This window comes from Pocillopora damicornis, chromosome 3, assembly GCF_964200805.1.
Source record: "Pocillopora damicornis chromosome 3, jaPocDami1.2, whole genome shotgun sequence".
NCBI lineage: Eukaryota > Metazoa > Cnidaria > Anthozoa > Scleractinia > Pocilloporidae > Pocillopora > Pocillopora damicornis.
The window spans coordinates 16,104,991-16,122,323 of record NC_142672.1 but is presented as its reverse complement, the minus strand read 5'-3'; the positions used below and the strand labels follow the sequence as shown (position 1 = coordinate 16,122,323).

At 37.0% G+C, this 17,333-nt stretch overlaps 1 protein-coding gene and 1 long non-coding RNA gene across 7 annotated transcripts; both read left to right on the top strand.

Annotated features, from left to right (window-relative positions):
* Positions 1–2,382: 2,382 nt before the first annotated feature.
* On the top strand, positions 2,383–3,951 carry LOC149048497 (uncharacterized). The gene is made up of 3 exons (XR_016185223.1): positions 2,383–2,556; positions 2,668–3,142; positions 3,328–3,951. It is a non-coding gene; the product is annotated as an uncharacterized LOC149048497 (long non-coding RNA).
* A 3,244-nt stretch (positions 3,952–7,195) lies between these two features.
* Positions 7,196–15,719, top strand: LOC113682729 (rhodopsin). 6 transcript variants are annotated; one of them, XM_089201593.1, is made up of 3 exons: positions 7,196–7,533; positions 7,974–12,972; positions 14,150–15,719. In XM_089201593.1, the coding sequence occupies exons 2-3, from the start codon at positions 12,359–12,361 to the stop codon at positions 14,556–14,558; spliced, it is 1,023 nt and encodes a 340-aa protein (XP_089057719.1). In that variant the 5' UTR covers positions 7,196–7,533; positions 7,974–12,358; the 3' UTR covers positions 14,559–15,719. The 6 variants fall into 6 exon arrangements, with proteins under 6 accessions (XP_089057719.1, XP_027055699.2, XP_089057721.1 ...); XM_027199898.2 differs by lacking the exon at positions 7,196–7,533 and having other exon boundaries at positions 7,613–12,972; positions 14,150–14,328; positions 14,642–15,719; XM_089201595.1 differs by lacking the exon at positions 7,196–7,533 and having other exon boundaries at positions 7,617–8,886; positions 12,288–12,972.
* Positions 15,720–17,333: the final 1,614 nt, after the last annotated feature.

The following is a 17,333-nucleotide window of genomic DNA, read 5'->3' as shown; positions in this document are numbered from 1 at the left end:
CTTGTGTCCCACCATTGCTCCCTGGGACACTTGCACCACACACAAGCATAATCCTCATTTGCCCTGCCTATAAACCACATAACAGTGCTAAAAATTTCAAATATCCACGTAAAAAGTATTCAATTTTATAGGTGCAATTATTTGCACTTATCTCCTTTAAGTTTGACATTTCCATTCCAAGGTCTACTAGGCTGTCTCTCAGATTATCATATGTCTCTGTAGTTTTTATAACAGCAAGTATATAATTTCCCTTCTCATCCATTGCCACATCCTTTTCATGGAGAATAGTGAAAGTGAAGTTGACAACTGTAAGCCCCTTTCCAATATTTGTACCATCACCACTAAGCTCGATCTTAATAGTTTCTCCATCATTGATTTCTCCATTCTTCTGAAGCCTAACAATGTGCTCTTGCAAGCTTTCTGCAAATCCTAACTGAACACCTTCAGCATCTCCTGGTGTTGGTTTCAAGTTCCATTCACTGTTTAGCTCATTAATTCACTTCTTGATGGAATATATATTGGGGAGATCATTAGCCTTAATGGCAATTTCATGCCAGGCCTCATTTGAAATCATGAATTTATCTTTGAGGTAAAGCCACATATTTATGTTATCAATGTCATCATTATTAAGGGCCTTTGGGTCAGACTCTGTAAATGGCAGCTCTCCCTCTCCAACAAGATTGAAAGTTTCATATTGATTAGTCTCAGTCTTGAGGACTTCAATTTTGGTTGCAACAAATTGTACAGCCCAAGAAAGGAGAGTGTAGTTTGGCACTCCTCCTTCAGTTGGTTTTTAATTCTCTTTTGATGGTGCTTAGAATAGTCATTAAACTTCTTCTTAGCTGGGCCTCTACCTTTTTTCCCATTTGTAATCACTTTTTTATTGTAGAAGGCCCCTTTCTTCTCAGCTTTCTCGAGGGCTTCTCGGGCTTTTTTATCCACTCGCAATCGCTTTACCTTCTCCTGTACCAAAGATTCTTCTAATTTTATTTTTTCTCCCCTCAACTGGCTGTTCTCATCTTTAAGCTGATGTACATCAACCTCGTTGTAATACACCTTAAATCGATACCGAGGGCCCGTTTCCAAATTGCTAAGAAGTGCATTTAATTGCCACGATTACTAGCTTTCTTGACAGCTTTCTGAAAACAGAATATTTTCTTTCTGAAGACTTCTGATATATGGCTATTGATTATTATACCTCGTATACCTGATTGCTCAAACACTTTGTTTACAATCATTGAAACGACTGACTCATGGTTTTCTCTGAAAACTTCTTTGCTTTGAAATATTATAGATTAGTAAGCTGAAACGAAAAATTAATCAGGGAAGTTCACGAAAAATCCAGCGAACAAGCTTAAAAAAGACATTTAATTAGACTTCATACTGCGATGAACTTCACAAATCTTACTTATTTATCTCGTAAGTAAACAATGGCAGATTTATACCCGAAGTGCTTTCTGAGTTTCCCGATCCCTCTCCTACTGCTTTCACGCTCACCAAATAGGAAAAAATCAAAAGGAGGAAGATACAGCTGTTTTGAAACGCCATTTGACGAGGGTAAATCTGCTTTTTGTTCGACACTTTACATATCAAAACAAAGGAAATTTGTTCCTCTTTTTGATTCAGGCGGTACATTTTTAAATTGCGCTTGCGTAAAAAAGATATCGCCCGAGACGCTTCGCTCGGTTGTGTTTTGAACAAAAACGCCTTGTTAATTTCACGCAACCGCTCGGAGAAAAGGTTAAAATGACGGGGGAAAAAACTTTACCTTCAAGTTAGAAAATTAGCGAAATAGAAAGCCACAACATTATAGTTTAATATTTCAGAGGTACATTGAGTGCTTTTTCCGTAGAGAATCCGCACGATGGTAAAATGTTCGAAAATTTCACTCGATTTGAGTGGGGCGTTGAAGTGGGCGTGGTCACTATATTCATGTTAAGACTATTTGTACCCCGTGAGTTTGATATGATTACAATTATTTTTTGTAAACCATGCTATTTTTCTTAATATACATGCAAAAATTCAAAAGAAAGTTTGCAACGAATTTATTGTATGATAAGTTCTGACATGACAAGCGAAATATTCCCCTCCTACTTTTTTAACTTTTCTCTTGAGATTATGGTTCGTTTTCACCAAAGATCATGTTCACATGTTTCAATAGCTGGTTTCTTTGACTCCTGTGGCACACAGTTATCAAAGATTCGGCGTTGATCAAAGACTCTCAGCTAATTTATCCAGAACGCAAATGATTTCGAAACCTGAAAAAAAAGTTAAAGAAGTATTAGCAATAACAAAATGGAAGAAAGAAAAGAAAGCACAAAGAAAGCGGAAGCAATGAACAATAATGCCCCGTGGTGTTCAACACAGCTAGGAACAAGCTTTGGATTCGTTACAGACACTGAGCGCATGGAAATTACTAGGTTTAACTAATTTTCATGTATATTGTTATTGATGCGTACGTGCACGTATTACTGACATCTCTCTTATTAGACGTTTTGGCGTGTAATATCGCCAAATATTTTTACAAGTTATGCTTTTCTTTGAGGAGCCCTTAAGGTGAGTCAAAATACAAACAACGAGTAAAAATGCTCAACGATACTACGCATCAAAACGTCTAATAAGTAATTTTTATCCTACTGCTTTATTTTATGTTCATTTCTTTTTAAGGTGGAAAAGTAGAAGTCAATAGAGAATCGGATTGAGACAGGTCCTATGGAAGCCGTAATGGCGCAAAATTCAACCGATCAAAATGTTGCCAACATCAACATTTATTATTAAGGTCAACGATAAAATTTGTCCAACTTCAACCGCTAATATCAATATCAACACTCCAAACACTTTAAATCCAACAACCAAAGTAACTCAACATCAACACAAATTCTTCTAGTCTGCAGCCCTTTCGAATCACATTAAAACCAACACGGTATAAAAGCTTCAAGTTCAACAACTAAACACGTTCAACAATTTGGGTACGAGCGACTGGAAATGGCCGAGGGATCTTGGGACTTATATTTTTATCCCGCTCTCACAGCAGTCGCCATATTTAGCGAAGATATCACTCTTGAGCAGAGGGGCATTTCGTCTGCGTATGCATTTATTTACTGACGATCCAGATGTGCACATGAGACAACAAACCTTGAAGGTTAGTCTTAAGATGTTGTATGTGGAGACGATCGTGAGATATTCGTTACGATAATAGAAGGTAGTTTAGAATTTGATCTTTTTTTACTTCAACTCTTCAACTCTGGAATAAAATTGCATTAAGTTCGAGGTGACCCCCAAGCTTCAATCACTTCAAATAACGTCGTCTTTTCTTTCTCTTTGTAGTCATATAGAACACAAAGCTTTAAAAAAACGTTCCAACTTCAGGGCTGAGTCGCTCTTACTACGACCTTTGGCGATTTCGTTTTTGGGAGGTTGAGATGGATTTTCCAAGTCATGGCCCACAACTGTCTTTAGCCTTTTTTGCTCTCCAAGTCTGTTGTACATGATATGTAGGCATGTGTCTTAACAACGGTTATAGTCTTGCCTCAATAATCTTCGGTTTTAACTTATTTTGTTGCTGTGTTTTGGTGAGAATTTTCCTAATTGCCTTTTTGAGCTTGAAGTGCTGACTAAAGGATAAACTTCGGAAGAACTTATTTATCACATGGGCCCCAAATCCCTCACCACTGTCAGTTCGTTGTCAAAAAGCAAAAGATTGTAAAAGCGAGTATTTTCTTGCGACAACTACATGTTTCGAATATTTTATGTGTACGGAGATTTTATTTATTTATAGTTAAATTTAATTTACTCTAAAGTTGTGCCAGTAGGATAGATTGTAAATTAAAGAACAATATAAGCGACAGGCCAATTTCAGCTAAAAACACGTCGACCGGAGCTGGTATCTTTGTAGACAGCGATTTGTTTATTTAGCACTCGAGAAAATAAGCTCAAAAACTTTACCTAAAACGGTGGTTTGTTCACTTAAAAATAAAGGTAGGGTAATTTTAAGTTAAAATTTGATATATTTAAATGAATCGAAACAGAAGTGGAGACCAAACACGTCGAGTTTTGTCCCAATAGCGTGTGACTTGCAATAGGAGTACAGCAAAGAAAATGGCTGAACTCCGTGAAAATGCACGCTATATATTTTGGTCTGGCGCGCTCGCTTTTCACGGGCCATAAATAATATTTTTACATGATAAAAACGAAGAATTGCTCGTTGAAAATAGCTCCTTTGATTTATATACATTCGTATACCCCCGATGTTATGGTCGTCTGAAATATGGCAAAATTCAGCGTACAGACAAGAATACAAAATATAGTGTACTTTACGCGGGTGGTTACAAACGAAAGAAAGTTTAGTTGGAGATGAAATATAGTTGGAAAGCTATTACAAGGGATGAAAAACAACTTATAAAAAATTGAATTCAAGATTCTTGTACGAGCGTTGTGAAAATGCACTGAAAGCCCGATAGAAATTATGCAAATTAGGTACATTTTGGCCGATTTCGAACTTGCGTAAATTTTTGCCAAAATAAAAACTCTCTGGAACTTTTGAATATTATTTTTGAAAACAGTTCACCAAAAGGGTCGTTTGGAGCAAATAAAAAAAAAGTTGAATTTTTGCTCTACACACATACATTTGCTTACTACATAAGCCCCCTGAACAAGAAACAAAGCTAACAACTACAAAATCATCAAAAGGGTAATTAATTGAATCCACCAATTAGGACTGACCCCAACCCACCCCTGTTCTCTTAAAAAAATCTTCCTTCTCCTCTCCCCCCCCCCCCCCCCCGCCACCGCTCCCTTACCCCAGCCTAAGTTGCGGAGCGATATTGCTTGCGTGAGATGAATGAAAATCTGGGGAATGTTAATAAGCTGAGAAGGGTCTCTAAACTTGCTTAAATCTAGAAGGACATATATATATATATATATATATACACCAGTTTTTCCGTTGTTTTCTCACCCACTCAGTTTTTATCGGAAGAAAAAAAGAATGAGCTCATTTGGTTATCAGATCAGGCACTGAATTCAATTAAAATCAGCAAATCTGAGAATGTAAACAATTTTAAAGTCTTGTTTACAGGAAATAATCATTCCTTTCAATTCCACACTTCCTTTACTATGATGCTTATCACACCAAACTGGTTGATCAGGAGTCTTAGCAATGCATTCTCTGCGTATTATGGTATTATTCCTACTTTATTCCTGTCTTGATAAACCAAAAGAGAGTGGAGTACGATTAAGAGACGATCAAGCAAGTTCGTTTACTTTTAAATTTTACGATCAAAGGACCTGTAAAAAATGGATGGACTTAAGGAATAGTGTGTGTTAACAGGCAACTCAAAGCGACTCAGGGTCGTATTTTAATTGGGTCTATGCAACGACAAAGTGAATTTGCTTCTATCTTTGTGGAAAATATGGAGTCGTGTTTCAGCGAGGTGACCGGTTGTCCGAGGCATCGTGATAACTGACGAGGTTTCCTTGTGTGTCACAAACCTGCTTCACCAGTCCCCAAAAATTACACTATACATGGGAAAACACTGAAAATATACCTTAACATTTATGTGTGCCGAAGCTTACCAACGAAAGGAAACAGTGAACATGACAAAATTTGCCTTATTAGCTCGTAGATAATTTACATGAATTGAATTTGCATCATTGACAATAGGTACTCTGTCATGTTGAATAAATGCAAACCGCGCCGGATTTTCTATTTGTTCTTGTTTGTCCTGCCTTCCGTTTTATTCCTTTTTTAAATCCATTGCATCCACATTTATTTGTCTTGATCTTGTGCTCTAGCGAACTGATAAAGGCATTGAAAGTTGCAGTTTTAATTTTCAAATCAGTGTCTCTTATTTGTCTGCATTTCGTGTTGTATCTCTTTGTTTTGAAAAAGTGAATGGATAAATTAATGGAGATCTACGCGGTAATTCATCTCTTGTTAAAAAGTAGCAGAATGGCAGTCGAATCCAGCAGCGATTAACAAGTTTCATCTGGACTAGTCATTTTGTTCATTAATTGGTATGTCAACTTTTTGGACGTGGGGAATGGCGATGAAAAAGCAATAAGTGGGATTTTCGACTAAAAATCAGAGGAATCAAATGGCTACGCTAAACTGAACTCTGATCCAAACCGCCTTTCATAATGCTAAACGAAGTATTATTGGATTATGATTGGTCTTGATGAAACAATTGTCAAGCTTGGTAGCCTAGCATGAGCTTGTTGATTCATATTGTCGAAGAGGGAGTGGGTGAGAACAGAATGAAAGGAAAAGAAAAAAAAAGTCTACCATATTCGAAGCAGTTAGGGTACTATGTTACTATATTATTATTTGACCGTAAATTTTGTACAAATCACAATTAGACTGCCTCAAGTTACTTTTACGAAAATAATACAAAACTGATTTATCCCAGAAAGCTTAAAAGAAAGGTGAAAAGCCTCCTGACTGAAGGAAAAGGAAGCACCTGCAGATTGTTATTTTTCTCGAACGTTTTATAACAATTTACAATACCAGGCATTCTACTTCAAGGGAAAAATTAAACAGCAAATTACGCAGAATATTCAGAAAAGTTTGAGGTTATACGGAACCTTTCCAAACGGAAGAGCGAATTCATGAACCTCTATTTCTTAGCGCAAAAATAAACGGCTCCATCCTTCATTATGCTTAAAGTTCTTATAATTAAAATAAAAAGTGATGACGCATATTTCAAACTCTCATGTCACATCATTGAAGTGTAAAAGCTTAATTTTTTCCCCTTTCTTGCCTTTGCATTTCTAATTTAAATGTGATCTACTAGTTTATAAGGTTTTGCCGAAATACCTCTACGGGAAAACTAAGAAAAAATTCTGCATTTTATCCTACGATGTCAACACGATTTCAGGAACAATGAGGAAGGATAGCGTTTGTATAAAATGGTCTAACGAGATCATGAGTTAATGAACATAAGTTGTATTTTAGTAAATGAACACATGATAAATGGCTGCATCAAGGAGATTGGTTTCTAACCTCTCCCACTGAAGCCGGAATTCTAGGAAATGCGTGGGTAATTTTAATTTCCCTAAAGCCCGAGATGTATTTCTGCGGTTTAAATTGTTACACGTAAGCTGTCCAATTAATTTTCACCGAAAAATGATAAAAAAAACACACGAATTTCACATATTCATCAGCATGATGACCAGTAAAGTGTGCGACCTTCACATCGACAGGGACGTAAAAGATGGCGAAGGTGGTCAGAGGAAACTTCCAGTAAGTAAGCATCATGTGCATGAGAACAGAACGCAGGGGTTTGGTCTTCGCACGAGTAGAAAAGGCATAGCACGTTTTTTGGGCTAATTACTCTAAAACAAGCATCTTCTGGTTGGGTGGTTGGATTGTATTGGAACGGAAGCAAATCGACACAAAACACTCGCTTTTTATGGAAATATTTTTTTTGATGTAAATCTTCAGTTCTTTCTGGAGAGATTGACAATTGAAACAGTTAGAGTGTTTACAGACTTTCTGACGCGGTTGAGGCGCGACGCTCTTGGAAATCAGGTCAGCAGGTAAGTCCCAACTTAAATCTCCAAATTTGTTTTTTGTAAGTTTTACCCGACAGCTGAAACTATGCGAGTCATTACCTAATAAAATTTCGTGCAACCAATTGGATGTTCTGCATGTAAGCTTTTTGTAAGTACGCGTCTGTCCTACTGCTAAGTTTAACATAATGACAAGAGCTGCCGAAAAAAGTGCGTGGCTTATTCTGATGCTTGACTATGTCCCCCTGTATGTCACTCGCTGTAGAAGTTAATTAAAGCCAGAGGTGAAATCAAACTCAACATCTAATTCTTTATGAAACTATCATCTGCCGGTTCTAAGCTATATTAATCGTTTTAGCTATTATTTTTGATATGCCTCTCTCTTTCTTCGTAAGGTACTTCCTACAAATGAGAGATAGAGATCTAGAGAGCCCGATTGGAAAGTGTTGTGAATTTTGACTTTTTAGTTTTTTGTAGAAATCTTTCGACATTAAATGCCAAGAAATTGCAAGGAATTTCAAGTGACCTTCAACAAAGTTAAGTACATAAAAAAAATGTTACCACGGATATATGTCGCAGATAGGATATATCTCACTTTCAATCTCGTGTAAACTGATCCGCCGGTGTAGTGCAGTTTATTGTTTTTTGTTTTTTGTTTTTCCTTTCATTCTATAAATACATGGTTTGAGGGAGGAAACAAAACTAGTCGCTTATAATATTTTACTACTACGTTTAGAGACTTGTGAAGTTTTTACTATGCGTCAATCATGTGACGAGGTATTCTTCGTACTCCAAACTTAATAAACCAAGATTTGAACAGGGATGAGACTTATGTGACAGGCATACGTATATATAATGCGACTTTTATCACAGCCATATCGTTTAGCGTGCATCCCAGAGATATAGAAGATATAGAGAGGCTTAAACCATGAAACGAAATTCCTCGATCAATCCACAAGGCTTTAGAATAATCACAGACTGAGATACAGAAAAAAACCCACATGTAAGAACATAGGTTTTTTCACGTTAACTTCCTTAGGTTATTATATAAATGGTGTTTATTGTGAATTTGGGCTATCTAGGTTCTTAATCACGTTCTAAATTTTTGTTGAAAAAAAAAACAACATGTATTGGTGGGTGTGGGTGTGATACTGCGCTGTACGCTAGTCTCATAGTGCCCTGCTTCACATGGTTGACTTGTATACGCAGTCTGCACACTGCACACTGCCGGTGTTCTGGTGGGTTTTTTGTTAACTTTCTGTATAGCATGCAATGTAGTGTATCAAATTTGGGCAAACTCTACATTCTAAAAGTAGAACTTGTTCTTTTAACAGGGGTTCTTAACAGGGGTTCTTAACTGGGACAATTTCGTCTTAACAGGTTCGTAAATTTTAGGTTCTTATACACGGGTTTTTACTGTAGTTTACTCTTGCTTGAGAAATTTTGTTCACAGGCAGTTTTAGGCTTCCGTTTGTTGTGAGTTAACGATGGAGGGTATTTCCTTTCCTTTTTTAGCATTTAATCGTTTGAAAAATCACTCCAACTGAGAAACCAACAACTCATTAAACCGTCGGGCTCCAATAAGCAATGTTCATTTCTATCCATGATCTAGCGTCCTACTTCGATGTCAAATTCAGATCCTGGGTTACCTACTCAACTTGTTCGTATACCTATTTATTTGACCTAATTTTAAAAACCATTTCCTGTGGTTTTTATGGGCTTTCATATTTGATAGAGCTTCCGAATCGCAAATTGTATTCGGATTTGGAGATTTAGTCTTTCAGAAATTGAAAACCACATAACAGAGGCTTAAGTTCATAAACTACTGCGCTAGGCTTTGTTTTAACATTGATAGTTTACTTCACCTTGTAGCAAATTGAGTTATGTTTGATTCGATTAATTAAACATATAGAAGAGTTTTAACGTCCTTTTGGCATCATTTATAAAGATTTTCGTCGATTTGCCTTGATCCTGTACAACTGCTACAAGGTAAGCTATGGTAGTCACATAAACGTAGCCGTTTGTCTGTGATACTGAATTAGAGTGATTTTTTTTTTGTGGGGAACAGTATTTCGTTCGCTGTGAGGGAGATTAGTTAAAGTGTAAACATATTAACATAGAAATAGATCAATCAAACCAAAATAGGTCAAGAATTGCTTAGATGGGTAAAATTGACATCGATTGATTACAAAACTGAGCTCAAAGTTCAAAAAGTTAAGTTTTAAAATAGCTGAGAATGCATGACAGTGATGTATTTGCATCAAATCTCAACATTAAGCATAAACCGAAATTGATCTTCATGGTAAAAAGTAAAAGCGGAATGTTTTAAGAGCATTTATTGGGCCACAACTTCCCGTTAATGTTAAACTGAAGCATGAACAAACTGAAGTTGGTCTGCCATGTGTTCGGTTATTACGTAGATCGACATCCCAGATTATACGTTTATCTTCCCTTCCACGTATTCCATACTGAGTTATGGGATTTCCTTCAACTAACTAAATTTTTTAGCAAATCTACTTTATGTATCCGGTTGAAAGATCAAAAGTGGTCCGTATATCTTCTTCCAATCTTCTGTAGCTTGCTATTTTATCACTTTAATCTTTCAGAGCTACATGAAGTTGTGATCAAGCAAATTATTGCATAATTAATTAAAAAAAATACTTTAAAAAATCCTCAGAAACAGATTTTCACGGTTGAATTAAACTTTTTCGAGCTCTGAAACGTTAATATTGCGCTTTCAGTGGCTTTTATGCAGGTTTTTTTTTAGTAGTATTATTTAAAAGAACGCTATCACGAATCAATGATGGTTTTGTCAGATTGGAGTTTGCTGATGACACCGCAATTGCTAGATTTTGTGTTTCACTCATCAGAAAAATTCGAGAAGATTTGCGCGTTTTAAATTTTTTCATGGGTATTAAGCACCTCTGTGGAACTAACTGTCTTCGATATTCGTTAACAATAACAAGTTGTTTTCCGCCTAAATCTTGAAAAAAAAAGTACCCCACGATGTTAATTTACTTTCTGCAGAATTGGTTTTTGTAATACATACCCATTACTGCTTTTCATGCACGAGAAAAGAGTAAAACAACATTTTACACGACGATCATGTTTTCAAATAACTGAAAATAAATACCCAATCGTGGATTAATTGATTTCTTTCCAAGATAAAGATTTGAAATGCCCTAAAAATGTCCTTACAGCGTAACAACAATACGCTCCCCCACAGATACTCAGCAAAGCTTTCTCAGTAAACAATATCATTATGTGACTAATGTAAATGTGGTTGTACACCATTACTATAAAAAACGACATGAAAATGATTTCGGCTGAACGCTGTTTATGGAAACAGGAACCGATGTTTTCCTTCGTTAAAAAAATAATTGAAACTTGGCCAAGGAAAAGTGAATAACATTCTGAGCAGGTGTAAAAACGATCGCTTAAGGTGCTTTCCCTTTCATCACGTACTTCTGTCATCATGACAAGTAGTTTTGGAATCGAAAGAGGATTTATATGAACGACAAATGCGTAAGTAAAATTAGAAAGTAGACTAAGGCTCTATGTGTACACAACTGTGCAATGACTCCAAGCGGGTTAATTTTACATTGATGCAAGTTTCCCATGTTATTTCGGCATTATATAATCTAGTGTCTAGTGTCAAGGAAAAATGGAAAAGTTAATTTTTCCCTGGCCATCACAGCAGAATTACGTTTTATAATGATATCAATATTTGAAATATGTGTAAAGCTTCTGCACTTTCCACTGAAAATGAAGAAAGAAAGACGTGCGAGGTATGATAGAAACAGGTTGAAATTTGTCTCCTCTTGATGAATATCAGGCAGCCTCTAGTAAAGATTGTCAAATCAAGCTTGAGCGATTCGTGACATCTTCCACGTAGACATCGTATGTTGAAGAATAGGGGTGTAGATAAATGGAAAAATTGAAAAAGGAAAGCAAAAATTCAACCCATATCAGAGGTGTTCTTCACTACTTTAATTTCGCCAAAAAATTTGATGACGCAAAGGAGCCGATTTAGCGCCAATGCTGAATTACATTGTTTTCCATATTTCATCGAGGTTACTCCCTGGAAAATCCGATTTTTCGCTTAAATAAAACATGTCATAATGTAACCCCATAAAAAAGAAAAGAAAAGTGAGTATGCAGACTTTGGCAGTAAGATAAGAATCACATCATAAGTTTATTCTGCTTGTATACGTATAAGTTCGAGGATGTCAGCGACGAAAAATCTAGCGAGTAACTATATTTGTGTAGAGCAGAGTTCACAAAGCTTGTAAGATCCACATAGGTTGTCCAAATTAACATCTAGAGAGTTAACACAGTGGGGAGTCTCAAAGGTCAGTTTTAAAATAAACAGCTATTTAAATTGTATCGTATCAGATACAGTATCTAAAATTTTGCAAGTATGACAACTTGAATGTGCATGAAATTCAACGGCACAGAAAAATGAGAGTGAAATTTGCCAAGAATACCGACATTGGCTATGCAGACGGAACTGAAATCAGCCTTACACTTTGGTTCATTTTCGGACTCAGAATTTTCTTCTTCACAGGTTCTGCCGCTTCTCACAGCATTAGAAAAAGAATTCTTCAGCACTTAGGCCGAAATAATTACTTCGGTGTTAAGTCCGGATGAACAGATCATGAATATTGATCAAGTCAGCACAAAAATTTGATAAGTTGAACTGAGGCGAAATCTACTGTACCACTGTCCAATTATCTTGTCCTTCATATTTAATCGTGATTTAGTTTTTTCCTTTTCTTTAGAAACAAAAAACAAAAAAAAAACAAAACAAAACAAGAGAATCACAGAGTCCACAGAAGGGCCGAACACCAACATGACTAGTCATGATGAGGAAACCTTTACTGGGAATTCAGTTTTTTGGAGCTACAGCGTGATCATGTTCCTCATTCTTTTATTCGGTTTCTTTGGTAATCTGTTCACCATAATAGTCCTTCGACACCGGGAACACCGCAAGAAAAGTATCACTCCATTAATGATGAACCTGGCCGTAGCAGATCTCATGATTGTCGTGTTTGGCTACCCAGCAGTCATCAGCAATAACATGCAAGGTCAAATGATGCGTACGGGAGGACCTCTTTGTATTTGGTCCGGGTTTATCAACGGTATAACGGGAATTACATCCATCGGTACTCTAACAGCAATGAGCGGTGTAGTGTATCAAACTATCAAGAGAAACAACCCAAATTACTCCATTCCTAACAGACAAAACTTAGTCCTCATCATGGGCGCATGGCTGTATGGATTTGTCGCCTTGCTTCCTCCTTTGATAGGATGGAACCGGTTTGTGCCCGGTAAGGCCGGTCTTAGCTGTGCACCTGATTGGACGACTCAGGACCTTGTGAGCACTGTGTATATCGTTCTGTTAGTCGCCGGTGGTTTCTTTATACCGTTTATAATGATAACAACGTTCCTTACCATGACTCACAGGTAAGTAATAAAGAAAACGAAGAACTGACGTGGTGAACTTCTGTTCTGAACGTAATCCAATCGAATCATTTTAATTTTTTCAGTGCTGTAATAAACTTTAACCAAAAATAAATTCGATGAAATTTCGATGACATTTTCTTTTTTGCTGGCACTTTTTTAACATCATATTTTATAAATGCGCACACTTCATTTTTCCCGTTCAGTTCGCGGTTGGTTTAAATTTGAACAATATATCTGTTTACCGCCATTAACTTTCATAAGGGGAATGGGTAATGAAATGCACATGAGCCATCAATCGAGATAAAACGACCTGAGCCTCACAATCAGAATAAGATGGAGTGTCTGAAGTGTATGGTTTTTCAAATGGTTTTTTTAGCAGTTTTTATATGTACTTTTAACCGATCCAGATGAAATGGGAAAATTTTGGCATTTATGTTTTCTGTGCCTGCAAATGTTATATTTGCCTATATTGGCCCATAGGATTACTTTAGTTTTTGGCCTTTGAAGCATTTTTTAATCGAAAACCACTCTACGGTGTTTAGCGAGGAAATAACGTCAAAACTTATTAAAGCAGAACTGAGATACTGCGGGGACCCTGATTGATCAAAAACTTATCGTTTATTGCACAGGAAAACCCATAAAAAATTGAAACGTGCTGTGTTTTATTGTAAGTTTATGCTGTAAAAAGCAATAGACCACATTTTCTGTAGGTTTGTAGCGGTAATTAATCATAAAAACTACAATTTCCGTGAAGAGAAGAAAAAATTATTCATCTTGAAGAAAGCCCTTATTAAGGAGTCTGTATACTGTTTCTATTATGATTTAAACCAAGGTTGTGATTGGTTGATTTGAACTACAACTTTGAATATGATTGGTTGATTTAAACTACAAAAACAACTTGGCAAGTGAATTAGTGGAAAATAGGAGTTTTTTAAACCAATTAAAATTGAGGAAATTGTAATTTTTATTATTAAGCGGTATAATAACCCACGAGGGAAGTTGGGAGAACACGACAAAAGTTTGTAAATCACGCGCCGGATTCAAGTGTTCTCTCAACATTCTTAATGGATAAACACTCCGGTAAGCTGATAGAAAGTGCATTCTTTTGCTTAATTGATTGACTTTCATTAATGTACCCGGGCTGTAAATAATATGCAACAAAAATTTGTTACTACAGATTGCTTAGACGCTTTCCTGTGCCCTTGGATCCTTTCATCCTCGCACAACGCAGAAGATACCAACAAAGAACAGTGTTAATGATCATAGCAACCATGGTGGCCTTCTTATTGAGCTGGTCACCGTATTGCATCGTTAGCTTCACGGCAACTATGAAAGGACACCATGTACTCACATCAGGTGAGGCAGAAATCCCTGAACTCATGGCTAAGGCCTCTGTTGTCTACAATCCAATCATTTATATCATTATGAATGAAAGATTTCGGCGGACACTCGTACGAATTATCATCGGTAACAACAGGCCGAGAGTGGCTCCGGATGAAGCAACAGATCATAACTTTATCATCTCAGCGCCAAGAAACTTTGGGAGAGAAAATAATCTGGTTATTACAACCACAGCAGAGATATGAGCTAACACTAGTAGTAATCATTGATTATGAAGTGCGTACGTGGTATAGATTAAAAGTGTTCTTTGGTTTTCGTTCTAACGCAGGCTTTACACGAATCAGGAACGAATGGTTGGGTACCCATTACGCGGTTTGAGGTAAACTAGTTAAAACCAGAGGGAAACGTCTGCAGAGTAGTTGAAGGCTATATGGAAAATATTGTTCAGTAAAGAGACAGATGATGTTAGGAGCTGAACTGACAGGACTTTATTGATATTACAGAGAAGAACGTTTAACGGCTGCTGTATACCTTTTAACTGGAACGAGGTTTTCGTTTAAACTGTTAAGAAACGGCTCTTTCTCTAAAGGCGAGGTAGACATGAAATTCCAAGGGAAAGATCGGCGTGAAATGGTTTACTTTTCCTGAAAGAACACAATCCGTTTGAAATAATTTTCCTAATGTTCCAGATGCAACGCAAACTAATGGATAATGGATATTAGATAAAAGTTCCAGTTAAACCGCCTTCAATCTACTTCCAGTTGAACTACTTGGCACAAGGTGCGCGATTGTCATTTTCGCATCGGAATGAGACGTAGACAAAACAAGATAAATTATTCAAGATGGCGCAGAAAATGCAGACGTACGACGAAAATGAGTACCACATGTACAAAAGGTCATCCTTGAGTACCACAGGAATCCCAACCGTATACCACAGGAATCCCAACTGTATACCAGAGGAATCCTAAGATTATGGGTTGCGTTCTCCTAGCGTGAAACGCAATAAATGTGAATAGATAATGTGCACATTGCTTGACGGTGAGCCTTAGCTCTTGCACATGAATTCGAGGCTCACAGTTAAACACCAGAATCTTTTTAAACAGATTTTTTCATCAAGGGCCATTGTATAGCTAAAATCTCTCATATTATTCAGTTTTAAACTGAGAAGCAAATCATAGAACAGGTCTGAAAATTTTGCCTTCTCTCTTCCTGAAAAAAAAGAATGGAAAATTGTCCCATTCGTGTAAGCTTTGAATTGTTATACTTAAAAGGAACTTCCAGCATAGAAACAGGAAATATAAAGTCTTTCAAGTTGAGTTATTAAGAATACAAAGCTTTGAATCAGGCCAAAACAGGCCTTAAATGTTTCTTGCCAATGTCTGTTTCGAAAATACAATAAAAAGATAAGTCACCGTGCTTGTTTAGGAGATATAACAAGCCAAACTTATTATGCCTGAACAAACATTTATGCCAATACTAGCTTTAATCTCGCGCGTCATTTTATCGGTTCACGGTACATTTTGCTGCGGCTGGAAGTCAGGGTTTTTGAAGTAACACTTTAAAAAACTTGATAGGTAGAAAGTCTCGATCGTATGGAACGATTTAATTAATAATTTGTCCGAAAATCACGCAAATACAAATGATATAGACACAAAACGTTCATCGAGTCGTTCCTTTCAAGGTCATAATTTGCATCCTCGGGTAACGGGCTTTGTACACGCTTTTAGCTTTATCTTTTTTCCATTCGAAGAATTTTTTTTTTTAACTTCTTAGGTTGAAAGGGGATAAATTGTACACCAAAATTATGCAAACAAAAAGTTATCAGGCACCGTGCTTGTTCAAGAGCTAAAGATTATCAGTCCATTTTACTTGGTCCATTGATTGAAAAACAATACCGTGTTCTCGGAATGCGTGCGCGCTTATTCGCCTGATTACGTGATTTTCATGCGCAGTAGAGGGTGCGCAGTAGAGGGTGCGCAGTAGAGGGCGCGCAGTAGAGGGTGCGCAGTAGAGGGTGCGCAGTAGAGGATGCCTGAGGAATCACCATAAGCACAACTGTTTCAGAGGCACTGACAGCAGCCGGAAAACACTTTTCATTCCTAGTGCTCACTACGCTTTTCTGGTTTTTCAATTTGGAATAAAATGCTAACACGATGACTTTACAGTCTACTTATTGGCGTCAAAACTGTCATTCTTTCTCAGGATGCCTTTCGTGTCTTTAAACGTCTTTGAGTTTAATTCTCTTTCATCAAGTGCATGACGTGCACGTGGATGACAAGGGGCAGTTCAAGAGTCCAATTTCAAATTTTATCTTTTTCTGCATTTTGCTGTTATTTTTAAGTTCTGAAATTCATTCACAAGTGGATTTCATGGTATACAACGGCAAAAACTGAAATTACTCGGGTAATGACATTTGCGCCACCTACTCATCTAAAAATCAGGGCTTAGCGTTAATCAATGCCTTTTCGTTCTTTTCTTGCTATGATTTCACAGGAGCCCTTCAGAACTTGTGACAAAAAAAATTACTCTTGATTCCTCGTGGTCATCGATCACTAAACTTTTTTTGAGACACTCTACGTATTGCAGGGATCAAGGCAGTGGCTCTGTAACCAGCCTCAGTGAACTCTCAGAAGTCGATCAAGGTTCGTGATTCTCGTTGGTGTCCTCTGCAAAACAACATCACATAATTATTTTTATTGTTTTTTTTAGAGGGCACGGTAACGAATCTTGCAATCTGATTGGTTCTTTACCCGGTCAGTATTTTCCTATCTCTGCCCACGGGCCACGGTAACGCTTTCGGGAGTCGCCGAGTACATCCCAACTTTCGTTGTCATTTTTCATAAACATACCTCGTTTTCCGGCTGGGCAGTATTTTTAAGCAAACACGTCGGTCACTATCTCAAGCCGATAAATAACTTATGAATCCTCTCTTTTCTCTCTATCAAATCACTTTGGTTGACAGAAAAATATTGGTTTCAGAATGAATTTGTATAAACAATAGTGTCATTACGTTGGTTGAC

Coding starts and splice junctions, on each gene's coding strand:
- LOC113682729 (XM_089201593.1), top strand. CDS start 12,359: ATGACTAGTCATGATGAGGAAACCTTTACTGGGAATTCAGTTTTTTGG. Junction 12,973..14,149: donor TTCCTTACCATGACTCACAG/GTAAGTAATAAA, acceptor TTGTTACTACAG/ATTGCTTAGACGCTTTCCTG.